General features: G+C 48.3%; 1 protein-coding gene across 1 annotated transcript in view; it reads left to right on the forward strand.

Moving 5' to 3' along the window:
• Window positions 1–3,626: 3,626 nt before the first annotated feature.
• Window positions 3,627–15,109, forward strand: part of LOC138293772 (uncharacterized) — a 40,014-nt gene continuing 28,531 nt past the window's right edge. Inside the window, exons 1-3 of the mRNA XM_069233115.1 lie at window positions 3,627–3,824; window positions 4,346–6,369; window positions 8,500–8,595. Coding sequence (XP_069089216.1) covers window positions 4,377–6,369; window positions 8,500–8,595 — 2,089 coding nt within the window. The 5' untranslated portion in view covers window positions 3,627–3,824; window positions 4,346–4,376. The remainder of the gene's footprint in view (window positions 3,825–4,345; window positions 6,370–8,499; window positions 8,596–15,109) is intronic.

Consider the following 15,109-nt stretch of genomic DNA (forward strand, 5'->3'; position numbering starts at 1 on the left):
AAAAAATCTGACATTGCAAGAAAAAGTTACAGAGTAAAACGTAGAGAAAAATTGCAGGTTTTTCACCTCAATTTCAATATTTTCTTTTCAGTTGTTATTTTCTGTAGGAAACCCTTGTAGGATCTACACAAATTATCCCTTGCTGAATTCAGAATTTTGTCTACTTTTCAGAAATGTTGTGGTGTCTGGGATCCAGCATTGGTTTCATGCCCATTTCTGTCACGGGCTGGAAGGAGGCTGAAAGCACAAAAAAAACGTAAAAATGGGGTATGTCCCAGTAAAATGCCAAAATTGTGTTGAAAAATTGGGTTTTCTGATTCAAGTCTGCCTGTTCCTGAAAGCTGGGAAGCTGGTGATTTTAGCACTGCAAACCCTTTGTTGATGCCATTTTCAGGGTAAAAACCACAAGCCTTCTTCTGCAGCCCCTTTTTCCCATTTAAAAAAAATCAAACAAAATTTTCACTGTATTTTGGCTAATTTCTTGGCCTCCTTCTGGGGAACCCACAAAGTCTAGGATGTGAACAAAAGGTTATAAGGGCCTAAGCGCGAACTGCCCCAAATAGCCAAAAAAAGGCTCGGCACAGGAGGGGGAGAAGGCCTGGCAGCGAAGGGGTTAAATACATCTATCTTGCCAAGAGGTGGTTGTCATTATTCAAATTAGCATCATAAGGGAACATATAGGACCATATTCAAGCAATTTAACCGTTAGGATTACTTTTAGATTACTTTTGGATTACTTTCAAAATACTCTTAATTGACCATCAAATAACAGTTCAATACATTGGGTAATACCAGCCTACACCTCTAGTAGGCACAGTCCCACAAGCCGGAACAAAAATTCACATAAGCTTGGGTTCCTACCACAAGTAGAACCCTTGGGGGGTTATCCTTCTTTTGTCCCACCCTACCTAGGGTGGGGACACAAACGGCGTTGGGGGGAGGCTGCGCTGTTCCTGCAGCTCCCCCTGTGCATGAATTTGGTGGTGGCCCCATCTTCCTGGAACCACCACAAGCTTGTTTAGGGGACCATCCCCTGGCTCCAGCCCCGCAAAGCATGCTGGGGCGGCCACATATTGAATGAGCAGCTCTCCTGCTCCGCCGGGAAGAGACACTTTGCTGTCCAAAGCCGATGCTGGTTCCTGGGGGTGCCGGTCCCACCCGGACACCCCCGCACAAGGTAAAGTCTCCCTCGTTGGAGGGCGGCGCAGGAGCCCACCCCTGGCCGCCCTCACCGGCTCCCCGAACGGCCAGCACCTCCGTGTGCTGCCGCAGGAGCCGGCCTTCCCTGTGCTGTCTGCCCGCACCAACGGGCAGGCGCATGGAGGCTCATGGCAGGATGGGCCGCTTGGGGGAGTGCAATGGCACTCCCCTTTCTTCCCTGCAGCTTCGGGGCCCTGGGATGGGGTCCGGGGCCCCTCCTTGTCTCCGCAGGGAGCGCGACGGTGCTCCCCAATGCCACTATCTTCTTGGGGCCCCGGGATGGGGTCCGCGGCCACTCCTGGGGATCTTCCCCCGACTTGACTTCTGCTGGGGGCCCCAGGATGGGGTCTGGGGCCCCTCTGGCCAATTTGGGAGCGCGACGGCGCTCCCCGGCTTCTGCTTCGCCGCCACTCCTTCACAGCCTGCGGCCATCTGGCAGGGGTGCGCAATGCCCCCCCAACTCCTCATTCTTCATGGGAAGGGGTCCGAGGCCCCCCGCCTCAAATCTTCACGGGGAGTGAGACGGCGCTCTCCAACTTTACTTCGGCTGCAGGGGGCCCTGTTGACCCCCCATCGACTCAAATCAGGCCAGGCTTCACGGGGCCCAAAGTCAAGGGCTGTGAGGCAGTTAAATACAAGTGCTGTGTAGATTTGGGAGACCCCTGCGCACTTTCCCCACTGGGCCCTGGAGAAGCTTGGTTTTAAGGGAATAAAACTCTGGTATGACCTCAGTGTCCCCCCGTTAGTCAGATAGTACGTGCCAAAGCTGTAAATATTTATAGAATTGAATAAATGAAAGGGAAAACAGGGATTCAATTTCTTGAAATGATTTCAAGGTTGATCCCCACCAGACGACCCTATTTTGTCCCATGCAGCAAAAACCTTCAGTTGTGAAACTTGGCTAAGGCACCAGCCTGTCCCGAGTGGGCTCCAAAAGCCCCTGGTGAGGTGGACACCCATATAGGACGTGCAGTACTTTGTCCACAAAGAACTTGACACAAGTCAGGGCTGCTGCAGCTTTCAAAGTCAGTGACTCTGGCCCTAACGCCCCATCCTCTACCATCAGTTAAGGGAGCAAGACCTCAACTTAAGTTACTGGCCAGCCTTGTTACTTGAAGGTAACAAGTGAAGGACAGACCCACAGGTACACTACCCATGAGGAAAAGTCCTGCCTGAGGCAGCAGCAGAACAGTCACTATTCTTTCCACCTTCAACCATAATTGGAAAAGCCAGGCCTCGACAAACTGCATTTAGAGAAGCATGGGGCAGGGATGGATATGAGCTCCTGTAAAATCTTTGATAGACGGGAGCTCTTGTAAAAGCTTTGATGAATGAGCTCCTGCAAAAGCTTTGATGGAATGAGCTCCTGTAAAAGCTTTAATGGAATGAGCTCCTGTAAAAGCTTTAATGGAATGAGCTCTTGTAAAAGCTTTGAAGGGAGTGAGGTGCTGTAAAATCTTTGAAGGGAGTGATCTTGTAAAAGCTTTGATGAATGAGCTCCTGCAAAAGCTTTGATGTATGAGCTCCTGTAAAAGGGTTTGATGGAATCAGCTCTTGTAAAAGCTTTAATGAATGAGCTCCTGTGAAAGCTCTGATGGAGTGAGCTCCTGTGAAAGCTCTGATGAATGAGCTCCTGTGAAAGCTTTGATGGAGTGAGCTCCTGTAAAAGGTATGATGAATGAGCTCCTGTGAAAGCTCTGATGAATGAGCTCCTGTGAGAGCTCTGATGAGTGAGCTCCTGTGAAAGCTTTGATGGAGTGAGCTCCTGTAAAAGGTTGGATGAATGAGCTCCTGTGAGAGCTCTGATGAGTGAGCTCCTGTGAAAGCTTTGATGGAGTGAGCTCCTGTGAAAGCTCTGATGAATGAGCTCCTGTGACAGCTTTGATGAATGAGTTCCTGTGAAAGCTCTGATGAGTGAGCTCCTGTGAGAGCTCTGATGAGTGAGCTCCTGTGAAAGCTTTGATGGAGTGAGCTCCTGTAAAAGGTTGGATGAATGAGCTCCTGTGAGAGCTCTGATGAGTGAGCTCCTGTGAAAGCTTTGATGGAGTGAGCTCCTGTGAAAGCTCTGATGAGTGAGCTCCCAGAGGGAGGTCCCCTGATCACACCTCTGACTGGAGGGTGCAGGATGGTTGGGGCACGCAGGGGGCGCTGAAACACCCCAATGGAGGCAGCTAAAGCGCTGGTGATCGGACTTGTTGGCGCTATACAAAGTGCAGCCGCGGTTATGAGGCCCGGAGACTCCAGTGAAGCTCGCCCAGCGGCCCAGGAAGGGCCACAAGCAGCCACCGCGAGGGCCCAGACAGGGGGGAACACGGCGCGTGCGCGGGGTCACGCACACTCTGGTAACTGCTTCCGGACCCCGCGTGCGCCGGAAGCTACGCACAGATGCTGTAAGAAGCCGGGCCCGGGGACCGTTCCGTGGCTGCTGGTGCTCACTCTGCCGCCGCTGACCCGGAAGTGATCCCACCGCCAGGCCTGAGGGGCGGGTCCGAGGCCTGTGAGGGTCTGAGGAGGAGGCGGGACTGGACAGGACCTGCTGCTGGTGCTCACTCTGCCGCCGCTGACCCGGAAGTGAAACACTGTTATTCGCTTCCTCGCAGAGCAGGAGCTACGACCAGAGAGAGGTGAGTTTGAAGAGATCAGAGGGAGGGGGCAGGACCCGGTGCACTTTAAGGGGGAGGTGAGTCTGAGGAGGGCAGAGGGAGGGGGCAGGACCCGGTGCACTTTAAGGGGAGGAGGTGAGTCTGAGGAGGGCAGAGGGAGGGGGCAGGACCCGGTGCACTTTAAGGGGGGGGGGGGGGTGAGTCTGAGGAGGGCAGAGGGGGGGGCAGGACCCGGTGCACTTTAAGGGGTGGGTGAGTCTGAGGAGGGCAGAGGAAGGGGGCAGGACCCGGTGCACTTTAAGGGGGCAGTGAAGTCACAGAGCCCAGACTCCCCCTTTTGTTTATATTTTTAGACCTACAATGCCTTTCATAATACATCTACAATATACGAGTATTGTGCACTTTTAATGGTTCATATCTTTCTGGTTTATACAAATTAGGGGTTTTCTCTGATCACACTGGCCTTAGTGAGAAAGGAAGGAGTATTTTGACCTAATTGTCCTCTGATGACGTTCTCTTCTCTCTTTTCTTCCCCTCTGCAGACACTTGAGACTTAAACATCATTATATCGGAATGGGGAGAACGCAGGCTGCAGGAAAGAAAGTGAAAGTGCAGCGGTCACCTCAATCCGTAAGAGCCACACTCCCATCTTCTCCTGTCCATGACGTCTCAGCTTCAAGATCCCGAAATAATGCTCAGATGGACCTTAAGCTGGAGTCCCTTTCAGGGAACCTGTCCCACATTATCCTCTTATCCATGCTGGAGCAGTTGGAAGCCAAACTGGATGACTTGCAGAATACCCTAAAGGACGTACCGTCTAGAGTCGCTGGGCTTATGGAGCAAATCTGGATAGCAAAGAGTCAATATCCCCTTCCAAATGCTGGGGTGTCTTTGGAGATGGTTTGTCCAAAGAGCATTAGAGACTGTGCTGTTAGCCAGTCTCCTGCGACACCTCAGCTGGACAGGCCATGTGACCCAAGCTTGTGTCTTCAGCCAGTGTTTGCTGATAGGCATGCACCAAAGCAGGACTGTACGCTCTCCTCTCCAACCGATGTTAAAGTGCGCCCAGATGAGTCAAGACTTTATCTACAGCCAGTGTTGCCAGATCGATGTGACCCACTGCAGGACAGGAGCATGGAGCCTGGGTTTCCAGATGTACACGAGTCACAGCAGGACCAGTGCATGCAACCTGGGTGTCCAGATGTACACGAGTCACAGCAGGACCAGTGCATGCAACCTGGGTTTCCAGATGTACATGAGTTGCAGCAGGACCAGTACATGCATCCTGGGTTTCCAGATGGAAATGAACTAAAACAGGATTGTACTGAATCCAGGTGCCCTCAGACAGATCATTCAGTGAGATCACTGAAGGGAAAGCTGTGTCTTCATCTGGAATTTGTTGATGGGCAGACACCACAGCAAGACCACAACATACAGCCAGTGTCCCCAGAAGAGAGGGAACCAGATAAGCACCCGAAGCCAGAACCATCTCCTTTGTCTGCTAATAGTTGGGACCAGCAACAGAACTTCTGCCCACACCCACTATTTCCTGCTGGAGATGAGCCACTGCAAAACCACTGTAAAGAGCCTGTGTTACCAAATACAAAGAAACCAGATGAACAAGTGCAGGAAGAGTTGATGTGTTTTGATTGCCAAGATCCCCAGGAGAACCAGTGCCTACAACCTGTATCACCTGATGGAAAGGCACCATGTGAACACTTACAGTCTGGGTTATTGTCTCTTGATGGCTTCGGGTCACAACAAACCCATTGCCTACAGTTAGCATTTCAAGATACCCAGAGTCAACAACACCTGTGCTTGAAACAGGAATTTCCTTACGCACAGGATCCAAATGTGGACTACGAGCTAGAGTCTTTACATCGAGAGCTAGAATCAGTGCGTCCTGAAACACAGGAACCAGATCAGAACTACAAGGTGGAACCACTACACCCTGTGGAGCAGGATTCAAATCAGAATGACAAGCTAGCACCACCCTGTACTGATGCACGAGGTTCATATCAGAACTACAAGCTAGAACCACCCTGTACTGACGCACACGGTTCATATCAGAACAGCAAGCTAGAACCACCCTGTAGTGATGCACAAGGTTCATATCAGAAAGAGAAGCTAGAACCACCCTGTACTGATGCACAAGGTTCATATCAGAGCGACAAGCTAGAACCACCCTGTACTGATACACAAGGTTCATATCAGAACGACAAGCTAGAACCACCCTGTACTGATGCACAAGGTTCATATCAGAACGACAAGCTAGAACCACCCTGTACTGATACACAAGGTTCATATCAGAACGACAAGCTACAACCACCCTGTAGTGATGCACGAGGCTCGGATCGGAGCGCCGTACTCGAACCACTGCGTCCTGAATCCAAAGATCAGCATCAGAACTACAAGTTAGAACTGCTCGGTTCTGATGAGCGGGGTCCTTCTGTGCCCCCATTATGCCTAGGACTGGATACAAGTACTGCAGATCAGGATGCCCTCACAGTCTCAATGGAGAGAGGAAATACAAAATCACATTTATTGCTGTTAAAAGCCTTCCCAGGTATGTTTTTCGGTATAAACGGACACTCAAATGCATACTAACTAGCTTCTCAAAATGCATATTGGCAGATTTCAGTAAGTCTCCGAGGAGAGGAATATGGTTTGGGAGAAACCTGTGAGCGATACTGACCCCCCAGAGTACGAGTACACTGGGTTCATATGTGTCCCTGCAGTCCCCCCTAGTTTCTAAACGGCACTGCATCCTTCCTGTGCCGAAACAGTCCTGGTCATTGGTCTCTGCATGAAACAAGTAGAACAGTAGCTCTCATCCCTCCTTTTTTTTTTATTCACATTCCAGGCGGAAGAACTGGGAATATCGCTATTCATTTGAGGAATCACTGGCAGAAATCAAACTTCATTGTCAGATGCAAGTGATGTGGTATTCCTTGAGAATAGCCAACATGCACAATCTAGAGAGTGAATTGTGTTTCCTGTTGCACAGTTACAATGGGTAAGACACAGCCCTGTCCAGTTCCTGATACAAAAATCAAAGTATGTACTCAGCCTCAACAGCAGAACAGTGATGTTCTTGCCTCTGCAGGGTTCTCCAAGAGTGCACACCTCATTTTGAAACTCAGATACACTAAGTGATTTGTTATGTGTCACCTGTGAGTTCACCCATCCGACTTCTAGCTCAGTCCTAACTGTGTTTTCAATTGCTTTATGGGCAGGACAAACATAGCTTTGATCTTGCTTCAACTGCATCCTACCTTTAGAGAACTCTTTTTACCAATGTAAACGTCATTGCATCATCACTTGTAACATGCTGAGTTAGGGTTTGCATGGCTGCAGTGTCAGTTACAGATTGTGGGTCTAACCATAGCTTGCAAATTTCAGTGGTTTGTCGGCTTTTAGGTCTTAACCATAAATACCATAAATAAATGCACCCTTGTTTTTTAAGTGAATTTCTGATGGTTTTTTTAAAGAACTGTTAAGATGTTATGACAAAACCAACTATACCTTCATGTTAACCTTTTTCATTGACAATATATTAGGGATAAAGTACCCCCTGCCGTTCATTATAAGGATATTGCAAGTCAACAAGGAGTTCCATAACTATATAGAGGAAGGAGGCTGAATGCAGAGTTCCTTCATAAGGTTTTTGTCAGGCAGTCACCTGATATTCCTTCAAGAGTGAGCTGGAGTGCGAAGCTAGGTCCCCACTCTACCATCTGGCACAATCCACCCGGCCTAGAAACAGTCAAGGCAACTCTAGCCCCATGGGGATGAAGGGAATGGGGAAAGAAAATACTGTTTCTGATTCCAAGCTCCCTGGATTCTGTCTAGCATTCTGTCCAGGAATTTTCGTTCTGCTGCTACGTCCTACGAGACAAGGTACTCTGGTTAGTCATATACGTACAGCTATAGTCCCCCTCCCTAAACCCAGAGTGATGTATGGTACCTTTGTGATCTTTCTTCTCACTTGAACCTGCTTTCTCAGTAAGTGTTCTGACAGGGAGTGTGTATATTGACAGAAACTCTGGAAGTGGCAAACCTTGAGAAAGATAGACAGGAGTGGTTATTTTACAATGACACAGATATGCGAATATTTGTACCACTTAATTGGGCAAGGAACAGGATACATACCACAGTGCTATTGGACCATGCTGGAAACCTGTGAACCGACATTCTAAATTGGGTAGACAGTTATCAGTTAAGGCATCAGAATAAGCAATCTTAAGTCACAAATCATGTGTTCGAGTTAAGGATACACAAACCTTTTGTTTTGTCACAAAGTTTGTCAAATATGTAGTGAGTTAACCCACTCCCAGTACTTGTTAGGCCTTAATAACTATATATATATTTTGAACACTACATGAACAATCATAATCTTATGCCAGTAAATATTCATAGATGTTCCCACACAGCATGCTTTCTCAATATACAGGCTGAATTGTGTTTACAGAAACTGTTAAACGTTTTTCACATATTCACAGGGATGGCCAATGAAAGTCATAGGCTTCCAGACGATTCACAGAGGAAAATATGAGACTTCAATAAATAGCGCTATAACTAAATATGAACAAGGACAGGATTATAAAGATAACTCTATTGCCACCATGCGCACATATTAGCGCCTTTACATCTTCTTTTGTTGTGCAAATGTCTATCCTTCCTTCTTTTTCCACAGGAGGAGCGAGGCGTGGGGCAGCGAGGCAGCGAGGAAGACGTGAAACCGATGAAAAGAAAACTCCTACACCGAGGATGCCAGAATGCCCGGAAACAGGTGAGTCAGAAACTGACACAGGATTACCTGCGAGAGGGCTGGAATGTCAAGCACCAGAAAGCGGGCAAACTTAAATAGCTGATCACTTGCACCTCACCTAACACGGGCGTTGCACATCGAAAGACCGCTGCATGCATGTGACATCTCCCAGTCCGTGTTTCCTACCCCGGAGGGTTGCAAAAGGTCTTCACTGGACCACAGGTACAGGTTATGGTTGGTAAAAGCCCAACAATACAACCCCTCCTCCCCCCAGTAGTCCGGCCTGCAGGCTTTGGTTCAAAGGGTATCTGTGATGAAAAAGCCATACAAGTCTAGTAGGTTCCAAGTATAATCCTCTGGTCCGTATCCTTTCCAGTCAATTAGATAATATAGTTTGTTGCTTTAACTTCAAATTCTTGTCCTTTGTTTGTCAACAGGGCTGGTGGTTTCTGTGGGAGAACGGTTCCAGGGGCAACAGGCATCAATGAATGAATGTGAAATACGGGATGAATGCGCATTGTTCTTGGCAGGTCCAATTTCGTGGCCAGATTGTTTAGCTTTTTTAAGATCTTTAACGTTCTGATGTATCGAAACGGAAATTTTCTTGGACCCGTCAAGCAAATATTTTATGTGGAAAGCCAAACGTCTTGGTCTTCCAGTAGTAGTAGACCTGTTTATTTGCTTGTGCTTTGTACTGTGTCTTGGCAATAGACAGATTGTCTTGTGCCTTGCGATGTATTCTTTTTAATTGGTCTACGAACTCCATCACTATGTGTGTGGTTAAAGTTGGGTTCACATCAATCGCCAACATTTGAGGGTGATAGCCGTAACTGCGTTAAAAGCGAGTATGACCAGTTGAATTGTTATTGACATTGTTGTAGTCAAACTGAGCCACCCAAAGTGACTAATGATCTTGTAATCTTCCTTTCCTTGTTCTACTGATACCTGTTGTAGGACGTTTTTGCCTGTGATTCAGCTCCTTGAAACCTTTCCCAGGGAATGATGTAAGGGCACTCATTGAGCTAATCTGTGTAATCATGTCCTAAACGTGAAAGAGCATCTGCCTTCCCATGACCGCAACCAGGTTGGAACTGTATTACAAAATCATACTTGTTAAAAAACAATTTAGTCCACTGTAACTGTTGTGTAGACCAGGCACCAGCAGATTTTAGGAATTTTAGATTTCTGTGCTGAGTTAGGGTTTGTCTGGCTGTAGTGTGAGTTACGGACTGTGGTTCTAACCATAACTTGCAATTTTCAGTGGTTTGTCTGTGTAGGAGACTGGCCTGGCTTATAGTGGGTACCTGATGGTACTTAAACCTTGTGCCAGGTCCAGTTATCCCTTATTAGTAGATTAGTAGTGTTCTAGCAGCTTAGGCTGATAGAAGTAGCTATAGCAAAGCAGCTTAGGCTGAACTAGGAGACATGCAAAGCTCCTACTATACCACTTATATCGTATAGCACTATATCATAAGAAACACAATACTCATAGTTACTAAAAATAAAGGTACTTTATTTTAGTGACAAAATGCCAAAAGTATCTCAGAGGATATACTCCCTTAGGAGGTAAGTAAAATACACAAAATATACACAAAAACCAAAATCAGGTAAGTAAACAGTTAGAAAAGTAGTGCAAATACTGTAGAATACAATATGATGCAGTAGGTAGAAATAGGTCTAGGGGCAACACAAACCATATACTCCAAAAGTGGAATGCGAACCACGAATGGACCCCAGGCCTAGTGTAGTGTGGAGAGGGTCGCTGGGAGTGTAAGAAAACACTAAGGGTGTCCAAGATACCCCACCACAAGACCCTGAAAAGTAGGAGTAAAGTTACTCTATTACCCCAGAAAAGCAGTAAAGTCGAGATAGGGGATTCTGCAAAGGCAACAACTGACTGCAAAGCACTGAAGACAGATTCCTGGACCTGAGGGACTGCAAAGGAAGGGGACCAAGTCCAAGAGTCAAGCAAGTGTCCATGGGGGGCAGGAGCCCACTAAACCCCAGATGGAGGTGCAAAAGGGCTGCCTCCAGGTGCAAGAAGCCGAAGATTCTGCAACAACGGAAGGTGCCAGGAACTTCTCCTTTGGTCAGAAGATGTCCCATGGCGTGCTGGAAGATGCAGAGTTGTTTCCCTGCAGAAGGACCGCAATCAAGTCTTCTAGCTGCAAGAGTCGCGGTTGAAGACAATGGGTGCTGCCCGGGCCCAGGAAGGACCAGGAGGTCGCCCCTTGGAGGAGGAGACAGAGGGGGCGCTCAGCCACACAGAGAGCCAACGCAGAAGCAGGCAGCACCCACAGAAGCACTTGAACAGGCGTTCAAGAAATCTGAGCACGGTGGTAGTCTCAACACAACAAAAGAGGGTCCCACGAAGTCGGTGGTCAACTCAGCGAGTTAAGCAATGCAGGACGCAGTACTGGGGACCTGGGCTGTGCTGTGCACAAATAATTCCTTGCAAAAGTGCACAGAAGCCCTAGCAGCTGCAGTTCACGCAGTCCACAGAATTACTGTCTGTCGTGGGGAGGCAAGGACTTACCTCCACCAAATTTGAACAGAAGGACCACTGGACTGTTGGGGTCACTTGGATCCAGCTCCTGTGTTCCAGGGACCACACTCGTCAAGATGAGAGGGGACCCAGAGGACTGGTGATGCAGAAGTTTGGTGCCTGCGTTAGCAGGGCGAAGATTCCGTCGACCCACTGGAGATTTCTTCTTGGCTTTCAGTGCAGGGTGAAGGCAGACAGCCCTCAGAGCATGCACCACCAGGAAACATTCGAGAAAGCCGGCAGGATTAGGCGCTACAATGTTGCTGGTAGTCGTCTTGCTACTTTGTTGCGGTTTTGCAGGCGTCCTGGAGCAGTCAGCGGTCGATCCTTGGCAGAAGTAGGCGCTACAATGTTGCTGGTAGTCGTCTTGCTACTTTGTTGCAGTTTTGCAGGCAACCTGGAGCAGTCAGCGGTCGATCCTTGGCAGAAGTCGAAGAGGGAAGTGCAGAGGAACTCTGGTGAGCTCTTGCATTCGTTATCTGACGAGAAACCCACAGGAGAGACCCATAATAGCCCTCAGAGGAGGATTGGCCACCTTACCAGGTAAGCACCTATCAGGAGGAGTCTCTGATGTCACCTGCGGCACTGGCCACTCAGAGGCCTCCACTGTGCCCTCACACCTCTGCATTCAAGATGGCAGAGGTCTGGGACACACTGGAGGAGCTCTGGGCACCACCCCTGGGGTGGTGATGGACATGGGAACGGTCACTCCCCTTTTCTTTGTTCAGTTTCGCGCCAGAGCAGGGGCTGGGGGATCCCTGAACTGGTGCAGACTGGCTTATGCAAGGAGGGCACCATCTGTGCCCTTCAAAGCATTTCCAGAGGCTGGGGGAGGCTACTCCTCCCCAGCCCTTAACGCCTATTTCCAAAGGGAGAGGGTGTAACACCCTCTCTCAGAGGAAATCCTTTGTTCTGCCTTCCTGGGACTGGGCTGCCCAGACCCCAGGAGGGCAGAAGCCTGTCTGTGGGTTGGCAGCAGCGGTAGGTGCAGTGAAAACCCCAGAGAGCTAGTTTGGCAGTACCCGGGGTCCATGCTGGAGCCCCGGGGATGCATGGGATTGGCACCCAAATACCAGATTTGGCATGGGGGGGGGGGACAATTCCATAATCTTAGACATGTTACATGGCCATATTCTGAGTTACCATTGTGAAACTACATATAGGTATTGACCTATATGTAGTGTACGCGTGTAATGGTGTCCCCACACTCGCAAAGTCCGGGGAAATTGCCCTGAACAATGTGGGGGCACCTTGGCTAGTGCCAGGGTGCCCTCACACTTAGTAACTTTGCATCTAACCTTCACTAAGTGAGGGTTAGACATATAGGTGACTTATAAGTTACTTAAGTGCAGTGTAAAATGGCTGTGACATAACGTGGACGTTATTTCACTCAGGCTGCAGTGGCAGTCCTGTGTAAGAATTGTCTGAGCTTCCTATGGGTGGCAAAAGAAATGCTGCAGCCCATAGCGATCTCCTGGAACCCCAAAACCCTGGGCACCTAGGTACCATATACTAGGGAATTATAAGGGTGTTCCAGTGTGCCAATCGGAATCGGTAAAAATGGTCACTAGCCTGCAGTGACAATTTTAAAAGCAGAGAGAGCATAAGCACTGAGATTCTGGTTAGCAGAGTCTCTGAAACATTCAGGCACCACACAGGGAACACATATGGGCCACAAACTATGAGCACTGGGGTCCTGGCTAGCAGTATCCCAGTGACACAGGCAAAAACAAACTGACACACAAATAAAAATGGCAGTAACCTGCCAGGCAAGATGGTACTTTCCTATAGTCGGCTTTTAAGTCTTAACCATAAATACCATAAATAAATACACCCTAGTTTTTTAAGTGAATTTCTGATGTTTTTTTAAAGTCCCATTCAGGTGTTATAACAAAACCAACTATAACTTCATGTTAACCTTTTTCAGTGAAAATATATTAGGGCTAAAGTACCCCCTGCCGTTCATTGTAAGGATATTGCAAGTCAACTAGGAGTTCCATATAGAGGAATGTCGCCAAAGGCAGAGTTCCTTCATAAGGTTTTTGTCAGGCAGTCACCTGATATTCCTTTAAGAGTGAGCTGGAGTGCGAAGCTATGTCCCCACTCTACCATCTGGCACAATCCACCCGACCCAGAAACAGTCAAGGCAACTCTAGCCCCATGAGGAAGAGGAGAATGGGGAAAGAAAATACTGTTTCTGATTCTAAGCTCCCTGGATTCTGTGTAGCATTCTGTCCAGGAAGTTTCGTTCTACTGCTACGTCCTACGAGACAAGGTACTCTGGTTACTCATATACGTACAGCTATAGTCCCCCTCCCTAAACCCAGAGTGATGTATGGTACCTTTGTGATCTCTCTTCTCACTTGAACCTGCTTTCCCAGTAAGTGTTCTGTTGGGGAGTGCGTTATTTTGCAATGACACAGATATGCGAATATTTGTACCACTTAATTGGGCAAGGAACAGGATACATACCACAGTGCTATTGGACCATGCTGGAAACCTTCGAACCGACATTCTAAATTGGGTAGACAGTTATCAGTTAAGGCATCAGAATAAGCAATTATAAGTCAGAAATCATGTGTTCGAGTTAAGGGTACATAAACCTTTTGTTTCGTCACAAAGATTATAAAATATGTAGTGAGTTAACCCACTCATATTACTTTTCAGGCCTTAATATATATAATATACATTATTATGTAGATGATAGTTTTCTTTTTCAGAAAAGGCATATATCTAAGGGATTTGTGCATCTGGTTGAAGATAAATACATCAATCTTAGAGCCGAAGAGGAGGAAGAGTTGTTGCCTATTTCTTAATCCCTACATCCACAAACGTCCCCGTTCACACCAGGCACGGGTACTGGGAGCGGGAGGAGGCGGACCACATGGGGAAGTGCGTTCTTAAAGGTCACAGACCTTCGCCTCTTGATATCCCGGGCCACCAAGGGCTGTGTTTGATAATCTTGGTGTCCTTTCACTCCTGGTGGTGAGCCCTTGACACCAGGAGCACTTTCTTTAGGCCTCCTGGCCTAGAAGGTTCCCAGCTCAGTAGGGAACTAGTCCCCCTGACACTCTGCGCCAGCCTTTCATTTGGGGACCCTTTTTTCTTCAGGGCTGCACCTCTCCTTGTGTCCAGGCCCAGTCTGTCCCCCATCTGATCCTCAGAGGGCTTAAGGGGGTGAGCTTACCTGGCCCTGGCATTCACCTTGCTGGGTCTGAGGTCATTTGGGGGCAGAGTCTTTGTCCCAGTCGGCAGCAAGGGGTTTCTTCTTTTCAGGTGTTCCATGACCCGTCTTCAGTCACAGTGTCCTGCAGAGACGCGCAGCTAAGAGAGAGAGCCCTCCCCTGTGCACGACCTTTTAAGTGGGGGCAGAAGTGCTCAGTAGGGCTGCACCTCTGGTCTATCCAGATGTCCCACATCACTTCTCCACCCTGTCCCAACCTTCCTGCACAGTTCTGGCATAGCTCAAAATGACGTAGGCCAGGAGGTAGTTGCCACATGTGCTCTGAGAGACTCAGCCCCTCCTCCGTGACATTCCTTCTAGGGCCTCCGAGGCCTGGCTCCTGGCACAGAATGACAGCTGGTTGATTAATGCAAGGCCCTCCTCGGGCAGCTGGACAGAGCAATACTGGCCCTTTATCTTGAGCTGAGTCTGAAAAAGATGACACTCCTGGATGACCCATCAGCTGTACAGATATGCTTTTGTGACCTACTATGTTATTCTTTTCATATAGATTACACTGTACATTGGTGTGACTCTGGGTGGGTTGGGTGCAAAGTTACTTAGTGTGTGGGCACCCTGGCACTAGCCAAGGTGCCCCCACATCGTTCAGGGCAAATTCCCCAGACTTTGTGAGTGCGGGGACACCATTACACACGTGCACTATACATAGGTCACTACCTATGTATAGCTTCACAATGGTAACTCCCAACTTGGCCATGTAACATGTCTAAGATCATGGAATTGTCACCCCAATACCATTCTGGTAT

The sequence above is a fragment of the Pleurodeles waltl genome, chromosome 4_2 (assembly GCF_031143425.1).
Source record: "Pleurodeles waltl isolate 20211129_DDA chromosome 4_2, aPleWal1.hap1.20221129, whole genome shotgun sequence".
NCBI classification, from domain to species: domain Eukaryota; kingdom Metazoa; phylum Chordata; class Amphibia; order Caudata; family Salamandridae; genus Pleurodeles; species Pleurodeles waltl.